Source organism: Psammomys obesus, unplaced genomic scaffold (genome assembly GCF_907164565.1).
Source record: "Psammomys obesus unplaced genomic scaffold, mPsaObe1.curated_primary_1811, whole genome shotgun sequence".
Taxonomy (NCBI): Eukaryota; Metazoa; Chordata; class Mammalia; order Rodentia; family Muridae; genus Psammomys; species Psammomys obesus.
The window spans coordinates 11122906-11142692 of NW_026596109.1; the positions used below are offsets into that span (position 1 = coordinate 11122906).

The 19787-nt window shown below is 38.4% G+C and overlaps 1 protein-coding gene and 1 non-coding gene across 9 annotated transcripts in view; one reads left to right on the forward strand and one right to left on the reverse strand.

The window, feature by feature from the left end:
- Tut4 (terminal uridylyl transferase 4) overlaps nt 1-19787 on the forward strand; it is an 89747-nt gene that overhangs the window by 54416 nt on the left and 15544 nt on the right. For 4 of the 8 annotated variants that reach the window (XM_055628706.1, XM_055628707.1, XM_055628709.1 and 1 more), the window contains 6 exons: nt 10649-10726; nt 10908-11085; nt 11302-11349; nt 11435-11517; nt 17822-17937; nt 19089-19276. In XM_055628706.1, the coding sequence (XP_055484681.1) occupies nt 10649-10726; nt 10908-11085; nt 11302-11349; nt 11435-11517; nt 17822-17937; nt 19089-19276 (691 nt within the window). The remainder of the gene's footprint in view (nt 1-10648; nt 10727-10907; nt 11086-11301; nt 11350-11434; nt 11518-17821; nt 17938-19088; nt 19277-19787) is intronic. The other 4 variants (XM_055628708.1, XM_055628710.1, XM_055628711.1 and 1 more) reach the window with 2 other exon arrangements.
- Nucleotides 6831-6935, reverse strand: LOC129692622 (U6 spliceosomal RNA). Its single transcript, XR_008722729.1, has one exon. It is a non-coding gene; the product is annotated as a U6 spliceosomal RNA (small nuclear RNA).

Genomic DNA, 19787 nt, shown 5'->3' on the forward strand with positions numbered 1-19787 from the left:
GCAGACACTTGTTGTATGTTATAAAATAGACTTTACCTGGGGCATTGCAGATGTTAACTCTCAGTTAGTTTAAACTGTCTCCCAGCCCCAATCCTGAGCTACCTCCCATCCATGGTCCCCAAATACCTATTAATGTTTTCCATCTCCTCTATCCACACTGATCTGGCCATGTGCTCCCTTCCCACCACACTAACCCACGTTTTCTTTTCCTCTGTTTCTGTCTTCTCATCCTTCTCTCCTCCTGGTCCTTAGACCCCAGCCTGTGAATTCCACACTCCTCCTTCTGCCAGACCCCAGCTTCAGCATTGTTTATCAACCATCAGCTTTAAATTAGGTAGAGCAAGGTTTACACAAGGACAGGTATACATGAGAATGTGCTCCTTTGAGCAGGGACAAGATCTTGGGGCTGAGTAATTAACATTAAAATACATAGGACCAGTCTAATCCCCAACAAAAATGTAAGCAAGAAAGAAAGCAAGTGTAAGTAAGGAAGAAATTTTTTTCAGCCACTTTGTCTTTACCAGCAGACTGTAATTTGCAGTTACAAAGAATTACCTTAAAAAGTAGTCTTATAAAAATCTAAAAAGGATGACAGATCTAAACTTTTATGTAGAAAACAATCAAACAACCATTTTTACTTTAAATCCTCAAGGTACACATTATTCATTAACAGTTTTAAAATCATATCAGAAAGCTGAGGGTAAAAATGGGTACAAGAAATTAATCATCACCTTGAATACCAGCCCAGCTTCAGTGAGAGTCAGTCAGCCAGTGCTTGTTTATGCTATTGTTCTTGATCCCTAACCTCATAGAGTCCCTAGCTCAACTATTATTTTTCTTTCTCATTTATTTATTTGATCACTTTACAGCATGGTACCAGCCTCTTTCCTCCTTCCCTTCCATTCCTATACTCACATTCCCCTCCTCTCATGTTCCCCCCTCTTCTCAGAGAAGGGTAGGCTCCCCAAAGGGTACCAACCCATCTGGGCACATCCAGTCAGTAACAGCAGGACTAAGCACATCCTCTTCCACTGAGGCTGGAGAAGGCAGCCCAGCTAGGGGAAACGGATCCAGAGGCTGGCAGCAGATCCCATTGTTAGGGGACCCACATGATGTCCAGGCTGCACATCTGTTACTTATGTGTAGGGGGTCTAGGGCCAGTCCATGCCTGCTTTCTGGTTGGTAGTTCAGTCTCTGTGAGCCCAGGTCTCTCTGTATATATCCAATATGCTCCTTAAGTTCTAGCTGGAGCAATAAGACAACTGAACGAGACCAACGGGACAGAATTTGGAAAAAAGAAGTCAGAATATTCCTATTAGCAGATGTGATAGTATACATGACTGACCCCCCAAATTTTAGAGAACTCCTACAGCAGATAAACACCTTCAGCAAAGTGGCTATATACAAAATTAACTCAAAAAGTCAGTAGCCCTCCTTTATACAATTGATAAATGGGCTGAGGAAGAAATTAGGGAAACGACGCCTAGCTCAACTGTTAAGATGTACTTTTCACTGGGCAGTGATGGCACAGGCCTTTAATCCCGGCACTTGGTCGGCAGAGGCAGACGGATCTCTGTGAATTCAAGGCCAACCTGGTCTACAAAGCTTGTCCAGGACAGTCAAGGCTACACAGAGAAACCCTGTCTCAAAAAACAAAACAAAAGATGTACTTTTCTGAACTTCATATTGTTCTCTACATGAGAGCCATTAACAAAAACATTTTAATCTATCCTTGCTAACAATATATTTTTCAAAATTCAAAATTCTAAGGGTGGTGGTTGTTGCTAACAATCCACATCTCTAACTCCTTTCTCAGGGTGGTGGATGAGTCACTAACCTACTCTAGAAGCAATGCTTGAAAAAGATCAAGCACTATTAAGTGCCAGCAATACTGCCCAGTGAGGGGCCTGAAGGTAGAGTTTCTAGACAGCTCATAGAGAATGAAGGCTGTGGTGAGTGCAAGGGCACCCAGCTGTGATCCTCCAAAACAGCATGAAGTCCTCAGGACACAGAGTCCTCAGGGATTTGCCTCCCTGAGGCACACCTGTCATGTTTGTGCTAATTGGTGGGCCTGCACTGTTGAGTTCTAAAGTTGTTTTGCTGTTTGTCCTGCGTGGCTCTTGACAAATAATTTCCATAAAAGCATAATAAGATCTTCATAGCAGCATCTTCGTGATCAAGTCTTTAACAGATTAGCCCAGTTTCATTTCTGTACTATGCTAAAATATTCTATCAAGGTGCTGGAGAGATGGCTCGGTGGTTGTTCTTCCATAGGATCCAGGTTCAATTTCCGAACCCATATAGCCGCTGACAACTGTCTGTGGTTCCAGTTCCAGGGGATCTGATGCCCTTACACAGACATACATGCAGGGAAAATCACAGTGCACATTAAATAAAACTAAGTAACCAAAAAAAAAAAAAAAAATTCTAACAAAAATATAGCTTAGGGAGTTTTAGGCTTTAATTTTTTTTAAACCTACTTTATTTGGGGTTCCTTATCTCTATCTTCTCCACCCCAGTTAATCCCTTCCAACACCCCAGCACCAGGTAGGAGAGAAGGAACATTAGTGTGGACAGGGGCTGAGTTCTCTTTAGCTGCTGCCTGCTGGTTAGGGTTGTCAGGTTCCTTGTGGAAAGTCCAATCTTCGTTTCAGGAGATCTCCCAACTTCTCATCAAACTGCATCAGCAGCAATGAGCAGCAGCGTGAGGGGAAAGAAAGAAAAACATGTTAGGCAGAGGGCATGGTTTCCACCAGCTGAAAATGTTGCGGATGTAAACATGTTTTTGTTTGGATCCCAGGTGTGGGATGCGGGACTGATGTAGACGGTCCACAACAGCAAACTATTTGCCTGGTACAGGCTCTGAGAGGGGCTCTTTGCCAGCTGCAGATAGTTTAATTCTGAGGACTCTGCCGGAGCTGGGAGAGAAAAAGGGGACTCTGAGAAAAAAGAAAGCTGCTGGTGCTCCCCTCACGCCCAGGAAGATTATTGAGACACAATGCCAGTCCTCTGTAAGAGCAGCTTATGATTTTAACCACTGAATCATCTCTGCAGACCTGGTCTTTGGCAATTTTGTTTTTGTTTTTTTGAGACAGGGTTTCTCTGTACAGTCCTGGCTGCCCTGGAATTCACTCTGTAGACCAGGCTGGCCTTGAACTCAGAGATCTGCCTGCCTGCCGATTCCTCCCAAGTCCTGGGATTAATGGCATGCGCCACCACTGCGGCTGCAAATTTTTTAAAGTGTCATATATTACAAGGGGGAGATTGGATTCAGGGAGTGGGCAAGCATGAGGGTCAGGCAATGACTGGAAAGAAAAATGCCAATTAGCTCCAAGGAGAAGCAGAGAAAGGCATTTTGTGCCTGTGCAGAGGGCCGCACACAGTGCCGCTGCCTAGCTCAGCTGTGCCACAAGGAGAAGAAGCCTTTTCTTACCAAGTTAATAGTTCATAGAAGATTGTTTATTCTTATTGTTGTGGGGTTTTTTTGTTGTTTAAAATTTTTATTTTAAATTTATAAAGGTTTCCTATGTAGTCCTATGTATAGCAGACTGGTCTTGAACGTTGGTGATTTGTCTGCTTCTGCTTCTTGAGTGCTAGGAGTTAGTCCTGGACTACCATGCCCAGCTGTGGGGATACAGATTTTTGTGTTGTCCAGGTTTCTCTTGAACTCCTGAGATTATGTGATTCTTGTCAATTTGGAAGTAGTGTGTGCTGCTGTGCCTGATGTTACTTTCATTTTCATTTATGGGTACTGAGTTCTTTTTTGGAATCTAGTGATAGTAGTATGACTTTCTTCTTTTTCTTGTTAATGTGATAGATTATTTTTATTTTTATATGTTGAACCAGTCTTGAATACTTGGGGTATATCTTACTTGGTCTTGATGTATAAGTATTTTGAAACATTGTTGGGCTGTTTGTTTTTTTTTTTTTTCTTCTTCTTCTTTTTGTTTGTTTTTCGAGATAGGGTTTCTCTTTGTAGGCTTTACTGTCCTGGAATCACTTTGTAGACCAGGCTGCCCTTGGATTCTGTTGGGTTGCTTTTTTTAATATTATTAGGCATTGATTTAGATTTGTTCTTTTTTTTGTTTGTTTGTTTAAATGATACAGGCTTACTCAGATTTTTTTTTCCTTGTGTGCATTTTGGCAAAATGTATCTTTTTAAACATTAGTTTAGCTGGGTGTATCTCTCGTGCTCATAATTGAAGCCCTTTGGGAGCCTGAGGCAGGAGGGTAATGTGACACAGTGCCAGTCTGGGCTACAGAGTGGAGTTCCATCTCCTAAGACAGGCAGAGAAGTAAAGCCGGGGGACGTGAGTCAGCGTTTGCTTCACAGTGCCACATTCACCACATGTAGAGTGCCTGCCTGTAAGCCCAACACAGAGGAGATAGAGGCGGAAGGATCACAAGTTTAAGGTTGTTCTGGGCTATTTACTGAGTTTAAGAGCAGCCTGCACTATCATGAAACCAAGCAAGCATGAAAGAAAACAAACCAAAACAAAAAAACAGAAAGGAGAGAGAGGACTAGTTTATATAGGCTACTAAATTTGGGAATATAGAGTTTATAGTGTTGCTTTTTATTATTTATGGGTTCTGTAGTTTTTCTTTTTAAGTTAATTTATATTCCTGGTCTTTTCCTTGCTGGTAGTGATTGTGGGGTTCTTGCTTTGTTTTGTTGTTGTTGTTTTTTAACAAATGTTTGCCAATTAATTTTGAGGTTTAAGTTGTTGGATTTCAGCCTCATTGCCCTTCCCTGCAGTCATGGAACATTGCTATCTGGAAGCTGGAGAACAGGTTAATGGGCCACAGAGGGTGCGCATCCAGGTTCCAGATTCTGGCTTCTACTGCCAGCATTCCAGAGAAATATTTTACTTACCTGTTAGTGAGGCTTTTATTTCTGTGAAGAGATACCATGACCTTGACAGGGCTTAAAAAGGGTTTAGTTGGGGCTGGTTTACAGTTTCAGAGGTTTAGTCAGTTATTGTCATGACAGGAAGCATGTAGGCAGACATAGTGCTAGAGAAGGAGTGAGAGTTCTGTGTTTTGATTGGCAGGCAGCAAAAGACTGTGCCACCCTGGGCTTCACTTAAGCCTAGGAGCTCCACAGTGACACACTTTCTCCAGCAAAGTCATACTTCCTAGTGTTGTTCCATACGGGCTAAGCATTCAAACACATGAGTCTTTGCCTGCCTTGCCAGGAGCCAAATTGGGAAATTCAGAATTGTTTTTTTCTGATTCTAGAAGATACTGTCTCAGTAGGCCCATTGTCCATGTCAACTTTCTCCCTCTCATCTAAACTCACTCCATGACCTTTCCCCACACATGTTGAGTAAGGTTTGAATCTGTATGCTCTGTGTCCTCTCATGAGTATTGGCTTTTATTTCTTCTTTTTTGTTTTGGTTTGAGACTGGGCCACTCAACACAGCTCTCCTGGAACTTACAGTAGACCAGGCTGGCCTTGAACTCACAGAGATCTGCCTGCCTTTGCTTCCTGAGTGGTGGAATTAAAGATATACAGTACTAAGCTTGGCTTGGCTTTCATTTCTTAGTGTCCAGAAATAACCTGTATTTTTTTATTTTCCTGCCAACGGAAATATAGTCTGGTCTGGTCTGCAGGTTATAGACAGTGTCCAGGACATTAAGACACATGCTGGTAGTAAAGAAGACTGTTGGGTTGTCTTATTACCCTCATTGTGTCCATGAGCTCAGGACACAATGTTAAGCAACTCTCTGTAATAATGGATGCTCCCTATAGAACTTCATTTGTTTTGTTGAGAGAGGGTCTCGCTGTGTAGTTCTGGCTGCCCTGGAACTCACTATGAAGACCAGGCTAGCCTCGAATTCACAGAGTTCTGCTTGCCTCTTCTCCTGAGTGCTGGATTAAAGATATATGCCTGGCTTTCACTACAGAGTTTTAAAAATTTATCATAAATTAATTAGACCTGTCAAAGTGTGTGTTTTTATGTTTTTTCTTTTAGCAGCATATGATTAACATGAGTGGACCACAGATTTTATTTTTACAGTGTTCTCTGTGTGATCTCTCATGGATTAGTAAGCAAGAGCTAATTAATAGGGAGGATGTGTTACTTGGGCTCAGAACTTAGTCAGACTCTTTAGAATGAGCTTCAGTAAGCTGCCGAATCTCCATGACCCAGAGTTCATTATCAGTGCAAATGTAACACTATGGACAGAGTGGTGAGGCTGATAAAGTTCAAGGTTAAAAGCCTGTCTTAATAGACAAAGCCAAACAGAATGTAATAGTAGTGTTTTTAGTGTTATCATACAGAACAGAGACGCTGAGGTGGTACATAATGGGTGCCTGTCTGATTAGCAGGAGGTTCACAAGGTCAAGACTGGGATGTAGCAGTTCCAAACTACCCTGGCCACGTGATAACACACCTTTCTTCAAAAGTTAACACAGAAAAGCAAGCTGGGTATGTACTCACCTGTAATCCCAGCCCTCAAGAAAGCCAAGCCAGGGGGTCTCTCTGAGTTCCAGGCCAGCCAGGGCTACACAGTGAGACCCTGTCTCAAGCAACTTAGTGAATGAAACCCAGAAATGGAATGCCTTTTAACAGTAGATCTTAAAATAGGTGTTCATAGTGATGGTTGTTTTAATTATTCTCTTACCATATTTTGTTAGTAACAAAATTATTGTTATTGTTGGGAAAAATACGATTCTGTTATCCAACTTAAATGTTCCCATTATCTGTTTTTAAAATTTCTTTCACTCTTTGAGATTATAATATAATTACAGCATTTTCCTCTTGCCCTTTCTTCCTCCAAACCCTCCCATGTACTCTTTTTGCTCCCTTTCAGATTCATGGCCTCTTAAAAACATGGAATGATTTACAAGTTGGCTGTCATTCTTATGCAGAGGCCATGCTGATTTTCTGTGTCACTTCAGTTTTAATATATGTGCTGTTGAAAGAGAACACCCCCGTACTTGTTTTAACAGACTGTCCTTGTTGCAGTGACAGGCAATCGTTGGACCCAGTGTAATGAATTCTGATTGTTGTTGAGACTGAGAGCACTAGGCTGATAGGAACACTTTTGCTTTTACCCCTTTTTGCGTGTCACATGGTTTTCTGTGTCATGGTATTTAAGTATTGGCTACTGTCTCAAATTGTAGTTTCAATTTATGGTTATATTTAATAACATTAATTATCTCTGCCTTCATTTTGAATTAAATCTAAATTTAAATGGCTAGTTATTAAGCTTTTGTCTGGATTTTGTTTTGTGGTACTTTGTATTGATTCCAGGACCTTCTTCATGCTAAGCAAGTGCTATACCAATGAGCTATATCTCAAATTCCCTTATAATATTAGATATTTTATGAATTTATAGTTTTTATGTTAGGTTATAGATAATATATTTATGACAACCTCGCTAACTTGCTGTGGCTACCCTGTCATTATTCTTCTTCTGTCTACTGAGTAGTTGGGGTTTTGGGTATAATACCACACTATGTTCTGCCTTTTGAAGTGTTAGATTGTGTTGTAGTACTGGGATTGAACTTCTAGGTAAGGACTTTACCACCAAAATGAACTCTTCGCTCTTCGCAGGGTTTTTTTGGTTGATGATCAATAATACATTCAGGTCAAAAGGAACTTTCTTAAGCAGAGTTTTTTTTTGTTTGTTTGTTTTGTTGTTTTTTTGTTTTTTTCTGTTCCAGCAAATCATAAGTCCAAGAAAATTCTTAACATAACAATTAACAGTAAAAGAGATTTAGGAGTATTGTTATTAGTTGATTACATGAAAACTTATGCTTTCTTAAACTATATCAACTGGAAAAATAAATTTAATCAGAGAACCTTGAGGACTTTATGCCAAATGAGGTAAGCCAGTTAATAAAGAGACATAATATTTTATTCCAATTTGGTAATTAAAATAATCAAATTCATAGATAAACAAAGTAGAATGATAGATGGTAGTTGCCAGCAGCTGGGAAAGGGAAGCATGGAAAATAACAGTTAAACACATACAGAGTTGTATTTTTACAAGAAAAAGAAAAAAGACTGAATGGCTGTTGATGGTAGCTCAGTACTGTGAATGTACTTAATGCCAACGAACAAGTATTTTAAGATAATATATTTGGCTTTAACACAACTAAAAAAAAATAAAAATTTAGTATATGAGTAGATCATAAATATTATAATAGTAAAATAGACATGGGAATGGTCAAATTTCTTACACAAATGCAATTTTTTTTTTTTGGTACCAGGGCTTGAGCTTGTGTCTTCCATGCTAAGCAAGTGATACTAGCTACGGACCACATCCCTAACCTAACATCTAATCTTAAGTGATACATCAGCCTCTTAAATATTTCACTCTTTTTGAGTCGTGAGCTTTGGGCCTTGTACAGCTCCAGTTGTGGAGCTTTTCTGCATCCTTCATACCATCCTGGGATTACAGGAGCACACTGCCATGCCCTGCTTTCCCTGCAGATTTCCTGAGGCAAGTGCTTCACCAGCTGAGCCATCTCCCCAGTCCTCAAGTCTTTGCTTCTTCTGTTTGATAAAATACCAGAACATACACTGAACAGTTTTGGGTGACTGTATTTGTTTAAATTATATATAAGTATTCCAGAGCTACTTAATTAACTTAATCTTTGTAAGCTTTATCTTTAACATACAGAATATATTCAGTCAACAGTCTCTTTATGGTAAGCATTGGTTTAGTGAGCTTTTGTGCTTCACATATAGGCTATAGCTCTTTTGACCACAAGAATTTAAACCTGAGAATAAAATCTGAGAGGCCAGACATATAGGAGTGTAAGCTACTCGCCCTCAAATAAGGGCCACAATGGTTAACTTATTAAGTGATTGTAAACATTTCGGTTTCATTGTATTTTGCCCTCATTGTTGTATGTATGTTGGGAGAGGTATTGACAAGGAAAGAAAGCCATGTTATGTTTAAAATACTTATATACCTGGGCTGGCGGCAGAGGTGGTAGCACATGCCTTTAATCCTGGCACTAAAGCAAAGGCAGGCAGATCTGAGTTCAAGTTTAGCCTGGTCTACATAGTGAGTTTCGGGTCATTCAAAGCTACATAGGCAGATCCTGTCTCAAAAACTCACAACTACATAGGTAAATAAATAAAAACAAATAATAATTCACATCTGTTTTTTTTTTTTTTTTTCATGTGTGAGTTTTTTAAAGTAAGTTTTTGGAGGGTGGAGAGATGGCTCAGTGGTTAAGAGCTCTGTTTATTCTTCCCAAGGACCTGGGTTCAATTCCCAGCACCCACATGATACCTAACAACTGTCCCTAACCCTGCTTCCAGGGGATCAGATACCCTTCTGCTCTCCACAGGTACTGGACACACATGTGTTACACAGACACATGCAGGCAGGACAAATAAAATAAAAATAAATATGTCTGTTTTGTTTGTTTCGAGGCAGGGTTTCTCTGTGTAGCCTTGGTTGTCCTGGAACTCAAGTTGTCTAAACCTTCCCCGCCCCCCACCAATAATTATGTTTGGGGATTCTCAAGATGGCTTAAGCAGTTAAGAGTGTTTACTGCACTTGCAGAGGACTCAAATTCAGCTCTTAATACCCTCTGCGCCTACTTGCACAAAGACCTCTACATTAGTAAATATATAAACTACTTGTGTAGTTAATGTGAACTTTTATTTTTGCTGTGTTAACCTTATGGAGGTTTATGGGGATAATTAGCCTTGACCATTTGTATTTAAGCCTGAGACTGGAGATTAGTTTTTGCTGATTCTGAAGCAATACTGTGCACCTTTCCTTTGTGTGGAGTCATTTATGAACCTGTAGAAAAGCAGGTCACAAAGGCTGGGCATGTAGCTCACGTGGTGGCATACTTAGTGTGCTTGTCTAGCGTGCAGAGAGCCCTGGGTTTGGTCTAGTATTGGAAAGCAGCCATTGTGCCCTATTCCTGTAAATTCAGGACTCAGGAGCTAGAGGCAAGATCACAGGTCAGCCTGAGCTACCTGATGACACCTGTCTCATAAAATGGAAAGAAAATCACAAAATTGCTTGTGGTAGTCAATTGTGTCTGAAGCAATCCCTTTTTTTTTCTCATAAAATATCATTTCTTAGTCAAACATAGTGACACATGTCTGTTATCAGCTATTCTGATTACTGAGGCAAGAGTATTTAAAGTTTGAGACCAGGTTATGCACCTTAATTAGAAGGATTTATAATTTGTTTAAAAAGATGTCAGGAAAAGCTACCTAATTTTTTGTTAAACATACCCGATATTTAACTACTTTTTAGCCTTATCTGATATTAATAACATAAAAGGAACTAGGTAACAGTGATACTGTTTTTCCTTTGGATATATAATCAATATTATCTATTATATCTACATTTATAATTTTTAATGAAACTTGTTTTCATTTTCTTTGATTTTACTTAATCTTTGCCTGTATGTATGCATACGTATGCATACAAATGCATTTTGATAGGTTAAACAGTGTCAGATAATGTTAAATGTTTTTGGAGAGGCTGATAGTCTTAAGATACACTTTCTTAACTTGGTTTTACGTATATTTCATTAAGTACTTAGCATCAAGTTATAACATCCTAGTGTTTTTCCTGTAGATAAATTCTAAAGTGATAGGTATTTGTAGGTCTTTAGGTTAGATAACTTGAAACCTAATAATTATATTTTTTAATGCAGATCTTTGATGGAAAACAGATTCCACAGAGAATGGTTGATGGATGGAATGCTTTTTTCTTTGATAAAACAGAAGAACTGGTAATTTTTGTATAATTTTTATATTTTAGAATGCTCACTGATGTTAGGATTTCCATAGTTTAATAATTTTACTTGTTTTTTGTTTTCATAATTTTAATAATATATATCTTCTCTCTTCTTTGTTCCTACCCTCCTCTTCCTGTCTTTTTCTTTTCCTTCCTGTTTGTTTTCTTGACTGAAGAAAAAGCGTTTACCTTCGCTTGGAAAGAACACAGAGTCACTGGGAGAGCTCTGGTTAGGATTGCTTCGTTTCTATACTGAAGAGTTTGATTTCAAGGAGTATGTCATCAGTATTCGACAGAAAAAACTGTTGACCACTTTTGAAAAGCAGTGGACATCTAAATGCATTGCAATTGAAGGTGATTGTTTACATAATTGTTAATTCAAGAACACCAGAAAAATTGAGCAAAGAAAACTGATCTGAGTCAGCCTATTGTTTTCTGTCACTTAACAATTTTAAGGAATAATTCACTGACTTAGATAGTTGTGAATATATAGCATTAGACTCCTGTTCTTACAAAGTCCAGTCTATAGTGTAATACTTAACAATACTTATACAAATATTTCTCTTGTAGATCCTTTTGACTTGAATCATAACCTTGGTGCTGGTGTCTCTAGAAAAAGTAAGTTTTAAATATTGAGACTATGTGCTGTAAAAGTTCTGACTTAGTAGTGTCTAAATATTTTATTATCTTCTTTCTTCAACAGTGACCAATTTTATTATGAAGGCGTTTATCAATGGAAGGAAACTTTTTGGTACCCCCTTTTATCCACTCATTGGCAGAGAAGCTGTAAGTTTACAGTAGATGAGATTTTCATTCTTCTCTTTTCTCTTGTAGAACTCTGTTTTGACACATGGCAGTGGGAATGGGAGCAAAACCTCAGATTCAAAGTTTGCCATTCTGAATTACACAGAGAAGTTGGGAGTGGGTGCTTGCTGTGGCTCCGTTCAGAGCCTGCTGTCGCTGAAGTGTTCAGGGGTAGACAGCAGACACCACGCTTTCCTTCTTCTGAATTGGCTTGCTCTTCTTACACAGTGCTGTTTGGTCTCACTCAGCTTTTGCTTGCTTCCTGTTTGTTAGAAGACCAGAGGAGGTTTCAGTTTTAGAGGAAGAGACTTTGAAGAGAAAAAAAAATCTTGAGTGAGAATAATCACATTATTTGTTATCACATATTGAATGTCCTGGAGAACTTGTTTAGTCCATTGTTAGGAATCTTCTTTTCTATGGTGCAGTAAGAAAAGCAAGATTTTTACCCTTTTGGAACACTGGTTCTCATGTATGTTTGTTTGTTAGCTGCTTAGTGGGAAATAATAGTTATATCACAGATAATAAATAGGACATTTGAAAACACAGAAGTTATGAAAAACAAAATGACTTAGGAAAAACATTCTAATTTCATTAATACATTAATTGACATAGCAGTACACATTTAGTGACATTTTGCCTGGGAATTAAGGGAATTCTGAGTATTTCTGTGCATGTTTAATAGGAACCAGGCAGTGGAAGACCACAGAACATAGTACTATATAAGAGACCCAAGTTCACTTGAAATGTACTGATTTCATTTTATGAATAAAAGTTTTAGTGGTCCTTTACAATTTAATATATTTCAACTAGCCCCTAGTTGTATGTAGATTTAAAAATTGTTAATTTTAGTATTGTATTTAGTATTATTGTATTTTTATATATTCATAATTTATAGTGTATATTTAAATTATAAAATATATTAAATATATTTAATATATAAATCAAAATTTATTTTATAAATTATATAGTTATAAATATAAGTTGTTTATATAAATTATATAAAATTTAATAGATAAAATTATAACTAAATTATATAAAACATACTTTATATATTATAATAAATTATATATAACTTATATTGTATATTATGTTGTATATTTATATTGTATTTATTTAGTATTATATTGTTTAATATTAAAACTGAATGTTCTTTTGGTTCCTAGAAATTGGAACCTCTGAGCCTGCTAACCATTTAAAAAAAAAAAAGAATTTATTTATTATTTATACAGTGTTCTGCTTGCATGTGTGGCTGTCAGAATGTCAGAAGAGGGCATTGAACTCAGGACCTTTGGAAGAACAGCCAGTGTTCTCAACCTCTGAGCTATCATTAGCCCACTAGCCATATTTTTTAAAATCCTTTTATTTTAGTTTTTCATTTTTATTATTAGTTACATTTTATTAACTCTGTATCCCAGCTGTATCCTGCTCCCTCATTCCCTCCCAATCCCATCCTCCCTCTCTCATCTTCTCCTTGTCCCTTTCCAAGTCCACGGATTGGGGAGGACCTCCTCCCCTTTCATCTGACCCTGTTTTATCAGGTATCTTCAGGACTGGCTGCAAAGTCCTCCTCTGTGGCCTAGCAGGACTGCTCCTCCCTTGGGGAGTAGGGAGGTCAAAGAGCCTGCCATTGAGTTCATGTCAGAAATAGTCCCTGTTGCCCTTACTAGGGAAAATCAATTGGTTACTGAGCTACTATGGGCTACATCTGAGCAGAGGTTCTAGGTTATATCCATACATGGTCCTTGGTGGAGTATCAGTCTCAGAAAAGACCCCTGTGCCCCCTCTTACTCTATTTTTATATTTAGTATATGGTATTTCATAACTTACAGCATTTATTTTCTTTTGGACATTTGTTGTTATATCAGTATTATAACTTACAGAAACTACTCATTCTCTTTGCTTTCACTTAGTCCTTTTCACTTCTAAATAATGTTGCATATTTGTAAGAATGTGCAGAAATACAAGTATGCTGGGCTTGCTGGTTCAGAATTGTAATTTCAGCCTTTGGAAGTTGGAGGCAGTGGGAATAAAGGCCAGTTTGGTGAATATGTGGCCAGAAGAGGCCACATCAGGAGACCCTGTCTCAAAAAGCCGACACACACACAGAGGAATTTTAATGCAGCAACATGTTTTCTTTGACAGGCAATCACATCCAAAGACTTTTTAGGTCTATGAGAACTGGCTGTAATAGACACCTCCTTAGCACACACCATTAATCCCAAAAAATGAAAGTAAGGTCAATTTGAAAATTATGTTTAGTTGAGGGGCAGACAAAATGCTGAATTAGAGAAAGATTTGACAGAATGAGTCAGTTATGATATGGGCCAACTCCCAAGAGAGCAGTATAGGAAGAGCAGCATGGGAAGAAAGGAGAGGAGGAGTGTTGTATAAACAGTTTGTGTGGGGGTGGGGGGCGTTTTACAGGAACAGTTTTAGAGACAGGTTACAGAGGATGAGAAGCAGCGAGAAGATTAGAACATATTGCCAGAGTTAGAGACCAAGCAGAGCAATTGAGTCAGAAGCCCAGAGAGAAGGCGGATTCAGTCAGTTTGGAGAGGAGTTTGGGCCAGAACAGCTCAATTGAAACAGCCAGTGAGAATTCAGAAACAGTTAAAAGAGTGAGTTTATTCCGCAGGAAGTCTTGGAGTCTGAAACATTCTAGGCCTCCATTAGTAGATGGGGGCAGAAAGATGAAGCCTTCAAGGCCTGTTACAGAAGATTAGATTAAATGGAGGCTGGAAGCTTCCAGCCTAAGGATAGGGATAGCTAGAAGAGAGAAAGAAATCTCTGTGCTCTACTCGAGATTTGTATTTGTACAATATGGGTCCATTTCTCATCTCGTCTTCTCACGTAAGGAGTAAAAAAAAAAAAAAAAACAACAAAAAAAAAACATTTACACACACAAACACACACAGTATATTTTTCTGCTCTTACCTTTCTTCAGATATTCTCATTTATTTCTACCATATCGTCCTCTAATACACATCCTACTTTCTCTTTATCTGACAGTTGTCTTCTGTCTCTATTTCTTTTCCCATTTGACTCTGTCTACTTTCTGGTTTATATTTTTCCTTAATCTTAGTGCCTACTGTCCTTTTGTATCCATATTGTTCAACCTTACACTAACTGCAACTATCATCTGTCTGCATGAAAACCAGGTCACTTTAAGTGATGGTGAAGTAGAGAAACATGAATTGAGAATAATTCAGGAACAGAATGGCTACTGCTTGATGATTAATTTGAAGTGATGGATAAAGAACAGATTCTGGATGAAGCCTGTCTTTTCCTTAAGCAACTGGTGAAATGAAAAAGGACTTTTTTGTTGTTTTGATAGAAAATAAAATTGTAGCTATACATACGTAGTAGTACCTGCCTGGAATCCCAGCACTTGGCTTTAGCATTGTTTTACAGGGCCTCAGTAATGTGGCTTCTTAAGTCTGACTGTGTTTATTTCTGTGTCCTTTCTAAGCATGTTTGCTCTAACACTTTGGGCTTCTTCACCCATTTTCTTTTTTTTTTAATTTTAATTTTTATATTAAGTAGTTTATTCACTTTGTATCCTGGCTGTAGCCCCTTCCCTCCCTCACCTCCTAATCCCACTCTCCCTCTCCCTTCTGCACCCATGCCCCTCCCATGTCCACTGCTAGGGGAGGTCCTCCTCTCCTTCCATCTGACCCTAGCCTATCAGGTCTCATCAGGACTGGCAGCATTGTCTTTTTCTATGGCCTGGTAAGGCTGCTTCCCCCCTCAGGGGGAGGTGATCAAAGAGCCAGCCCCTGAGTTCATGTCAGAGACAGTCCCTTTTCCCCTTACTAAGGAACCCACTTGGACACTGAGCTGCCATGGGCTACATGTGTGCATGGTCCTTCGTTGGAGTATCAGTCTCAGAAAAGACCCCTGTGCCCAGATTTTTTAGTTGTGTTGCTCTCTTTGTGGAGCTCCTGTCCCCTCAAGCTCTTCTGTCTAACCCTTTTATAATCTTTCATAAGATTCCCTGCACTCTGCCCAAAGTTTGGCTCGGAGTCTCAGCATCTGGTTTACTATACTGAAGGACAGTCTTTCAGAGGCCCTCTGTGGTAGGCTCCTGTCCTGTTGCCTGTTTTCTCCCTCTTCTGATTCTTTGCCCATTTTCTAAAGACTCCCTCCCTGCCATTTGGCTGCCTGCTTCCATGTACCGTGCTACCTTAAACAACTTTGCTGAGGTACAATTCTGATAAAATAGAATTCTGATATCTTCTCAAAATATTTGGCAGCTATACCACCAAAATTATTTTTATTTCTGAATGTTTTTACAATTTATTCTTTGTTTTAATTATTTGTATTCACATGGGTGATGCCTGGTTATGTGCACTTGAGTGTCTGTGCCCTTGGAGGACAAAAGCATTAGCTCTGCTTGTGGCTGGAGATACAGAGTTGTGAGATGTTTGATGTGGGTGCTTGGGGTTGAGCTTTGGTCCTCTGCAAGAGCCATAGTTGCTCTTACCTGCAGAGTCATCTCTTTGTGTGTCTTCCTACCTCTTTCCCACAGAAGTCCACACACTGTTTTTTATTTTTTTTTTAAAGAAGAGGAAGCAGAAGTTTATTAAGGAAAGTGAGAAAGTACTCCTGAGAATAGGAGGGGCCCCAAGAGGGCTCTTCTTCATGATTCTTACCCCATGAGCCTTCTTTTGTAGACTTTACTTAGAGTCATGTAATTTGTAGTCTTTTTGGTCCGGGTTTCTTTCACTGAACATTTTTAAGATTCATCTATGTTATAGCTTGTGGCAGTACTTTCTTTTTTTATGGCTGAATAATATTTGACTGTACAATTATACCATTCATCAGTTGTTTAATTGGGTTGCTTTTCTGTCTCAGCTGTTAATGAGCAGTGCTTTTATGAATATATGTGTAATTTTTTTGCATGAATATATGTTTTCATTAGACTTCACCAAGAAGTAGAATTTCTGGTTTCATTGATTATTCTTTTGTGTGTGTTTGTGTGCGTATATGCTTCATTTATCTGTGGTATTTTATAGTCCTACCAGAAATATATATGGTTTTCAGTTTTTCTACACTCACCATTGTTTTGTTTTGAATTATTTTTATTACTGTTTTATTGGGGTATCTCTTATTTTTATCCTAGATCTTGCATGGATTTATAGGCAGCAAATTTGCTCTCTTAGCTTCCAGAACTATGGCTATTTTTAGGATAAACTGGTATTTCTGAAAAGCAAGCACTGAGAAGGGTAAGCCAGGTGTGAGGATAGAAGAAAAATGAACTTCTTTCTGAGACTTGGAAAATGTTTTCCAGCCTTCTCAGTGACATTCCACTTTATATAGTAAGTGTTACATGTTCTTCAAAAGCTGTTTGCAGAGCTAAAGAGATGGCTCACTGGTTAAGAGCACTTACGCAGTGCTCAGCACCCGCATAGCAGCTTGCACCTACCTGGAACTCCAACTTTAGCAGATCTGATGCCGTCCTGGCCTCCTGCCTGTACAAGGGCCCCATAAATGTGCTTTTTTTTTTTTTTTCATTGCAAATCCAATTACATTTTAAATAAGCTAGATGATTTCTTTACATAAAACCATTTGGAAAGGAGAGCAATTCCTTTGGTTAGTTGGTTGATTTTGTTTCTGTTTTTTTGTATTTTGAGATAGAGTTTCTCTGTGTAACAGACTGTTGCCTACCCTGGCTTATAATTCCTTTGTAGAAATAGCCTGGCTTCACTGAAAGAATGAGCTTTTAATCACTACAGGCAAAACTTTTGAGATTTAGCCAACTCATCACTATGTGTAAATGATTTGAATTGTCTGAGGCGCAGTTTCTTTCTTTCTTTCTTTTTTTTTTTTTGTAAATTGGAATTGAAAACAGCATTTACTTTATTGAGGTTTCACTTATCTCTAGCTGTCTGTATTGTACTGTGTAATGTAGATATAAAATGTTAGTTCTGTTACCAACTATGATGTTATAATAATTCTAATTTTTCAAATTAATTATTTTTATTTTGAAACAAGATTTGTCTGTGTAGCTCTGGACATAGGTGAACTTACTCTATAGACCAGGGTGGCCTCAAACGCAAAGATTTGCCTGCCCCTGCCTCCCGCATGCTGGGATTAAAGGTGTGTGCCACCACTGTCTGCCAGAATTCTAAATTTTATTTTCTTACCTGAAATTTCAGTTACAGTGAAATATTTCTTAATCCTATTATTGTTGTTATTATTTGCGTCTTGATTTTTTTTTTTTTTGCATTTTAGAAGTTTTATGTTGATTTTTTTTTTAATTTAAAATTGTATTTTACTTCTTTAGGAATACTTCTTTGATTCAAGAGTATTAACAGATGGAGAATTGGCTCCTAATGATCGTTGTTGCCGTGTGTGTGGAAAAATAGGTCACTACATGAAAGACTGTCCCAAAAGGAAAAGGTTGGTAAATAATTTACTATCAGCTTTATAGAGAAAATAAATGAGACTAATTTGTATTTATAATTTTATTCAGAAATATCTTAAGTATGAAAGTTATTTTTAAGTTTAAGATTTTTAATTGTCTCTTAAGTAAATATTTATTTGAGTGATATTTATATTTAGTGATGTTTTATAACATTTGATTGTTTATTAATTGAGTTTTTTAAGTAGAAATGTTAATTGACAGGTTATGTGTTTGTAACTTCTAAGATGAAAAGGAGGACTTCATAGTCACACAATCTCAAAATAAAAGTACAGTAAGCTGAGTCCTAGAGATGCCTGTGTTGGACTGTGTCTGTCTGTGCGTTCTGTCAGTCGAGCAGTACAGTTCCTCTATGCTACCTCAGATACACATGCACGCACACTTTATAGATGTGTGGATCTGGGCATGGTGGCACCCAACTTTCATCCCAGCGCCTGGGAGGCAGGGCAGGTGGGTCTCTGGGGCTCAGTCCTGGTCTACAGAGCGAGTTGTGGGACAGCCAGAGCTGCGTAGTGGAGAGACTCAATGAAAACCAAAACAGAAAGTCGAAGGAGGAGGGGGAGAGGAAGACGAGAGGAAAGATAGAGTGTGACTCCTGCTTCCCCAGGTTCTACATGTATATTTAGTCATTATCAAGTCTGCCTTAAAATATTTTTATTTAAATAGAATAAGCTCTAGTTTCTATCATGTTATTTATTAAATTTAGGCAAGGAACTTATTTTCTTTAAACCTCTATTTCTTTTTTAAAGTAGAGCTAAGTATCAGCCTCTAAAAATGCAATACTCCAATTTTTTAGTGTGGCTGGGCATGGTGGAGCACCCCGTTAATTCCAGCAACTCAGAAGGTAGAGGCAGGAAGACCTTTACATTGAGGCGGTAGATGGTGCTTAGCAAGGGCTGCATAGTACAGCCCTGTCTCAGAAATCAGACAGACAGACAGACAGTACTGTTACAAAATGACTACAGCACTTAATTTTTATCATACGAATTAGCTATGTTATAAATAAAGTATCGTTACAAAAATAACAGCATAGGACTCTTATTTTAGTCCATCTGTCATTTTATATGGTGTAGTTTGTTTTATGATTTGATCAATTTGTAAGTTCCTGGCTCCACATTATTGGTATCAGCAGTTTACTGTTTAGACTAAAGAAGAAAGACAGTGAAGAAGAGAAGGAAGGAAACGAAGAGGAAAAAGACTCCCGAGACCTTCTTGACTCCCGAGACCTTAGGTGTTTCATATGTGGGGATGCAGGACATGTTCGTCGGGAATGCCCAGAGGTCAAGATGGCGCGCCAGAGGAATAGTGGTGTGGCAGGTAGGTGGGAAAGATGGAAAGAGTCGAGGCTATTTCCTGGCTTGTTTCAGGGATCAAGCCACGGCTGTCGTGCATTTTAAGTGCATGGGTTACTACTGCGCTGCAGCTTTGGCTGTGTAGTGGAGGCTCGTCTCAAACTTAGGAGCTTCCTGCATCAGCTTCCCTAGAATTTCAGATATAAATACTGGCTTCAGGTGTTCTTTGTTTTTGTTTGTTTGGTTGTTTTGTTTTGTTGTTGTTTTTTGAGACAGGGTTTCTCTGTGTTACAAAACCATGACTAGGTATTCATTTTTAATTAATATGGGCTGGGGATTTATTTAGCTGTATATGGCGCTCTGGGTTTGATGCATCACAGTGTGAAATTTAAATAGAAATGCATAAAAAAAGAAAAAATCAATTCATATTAAAGATCGAAAAGTATATTTTTAGCCCAGTATTCCTGGGACAGTCACAAGAGGCTGGCTTGGGCTATATAACAAGACTGGTTCCAAAACAATGGGTTGAGGACCTG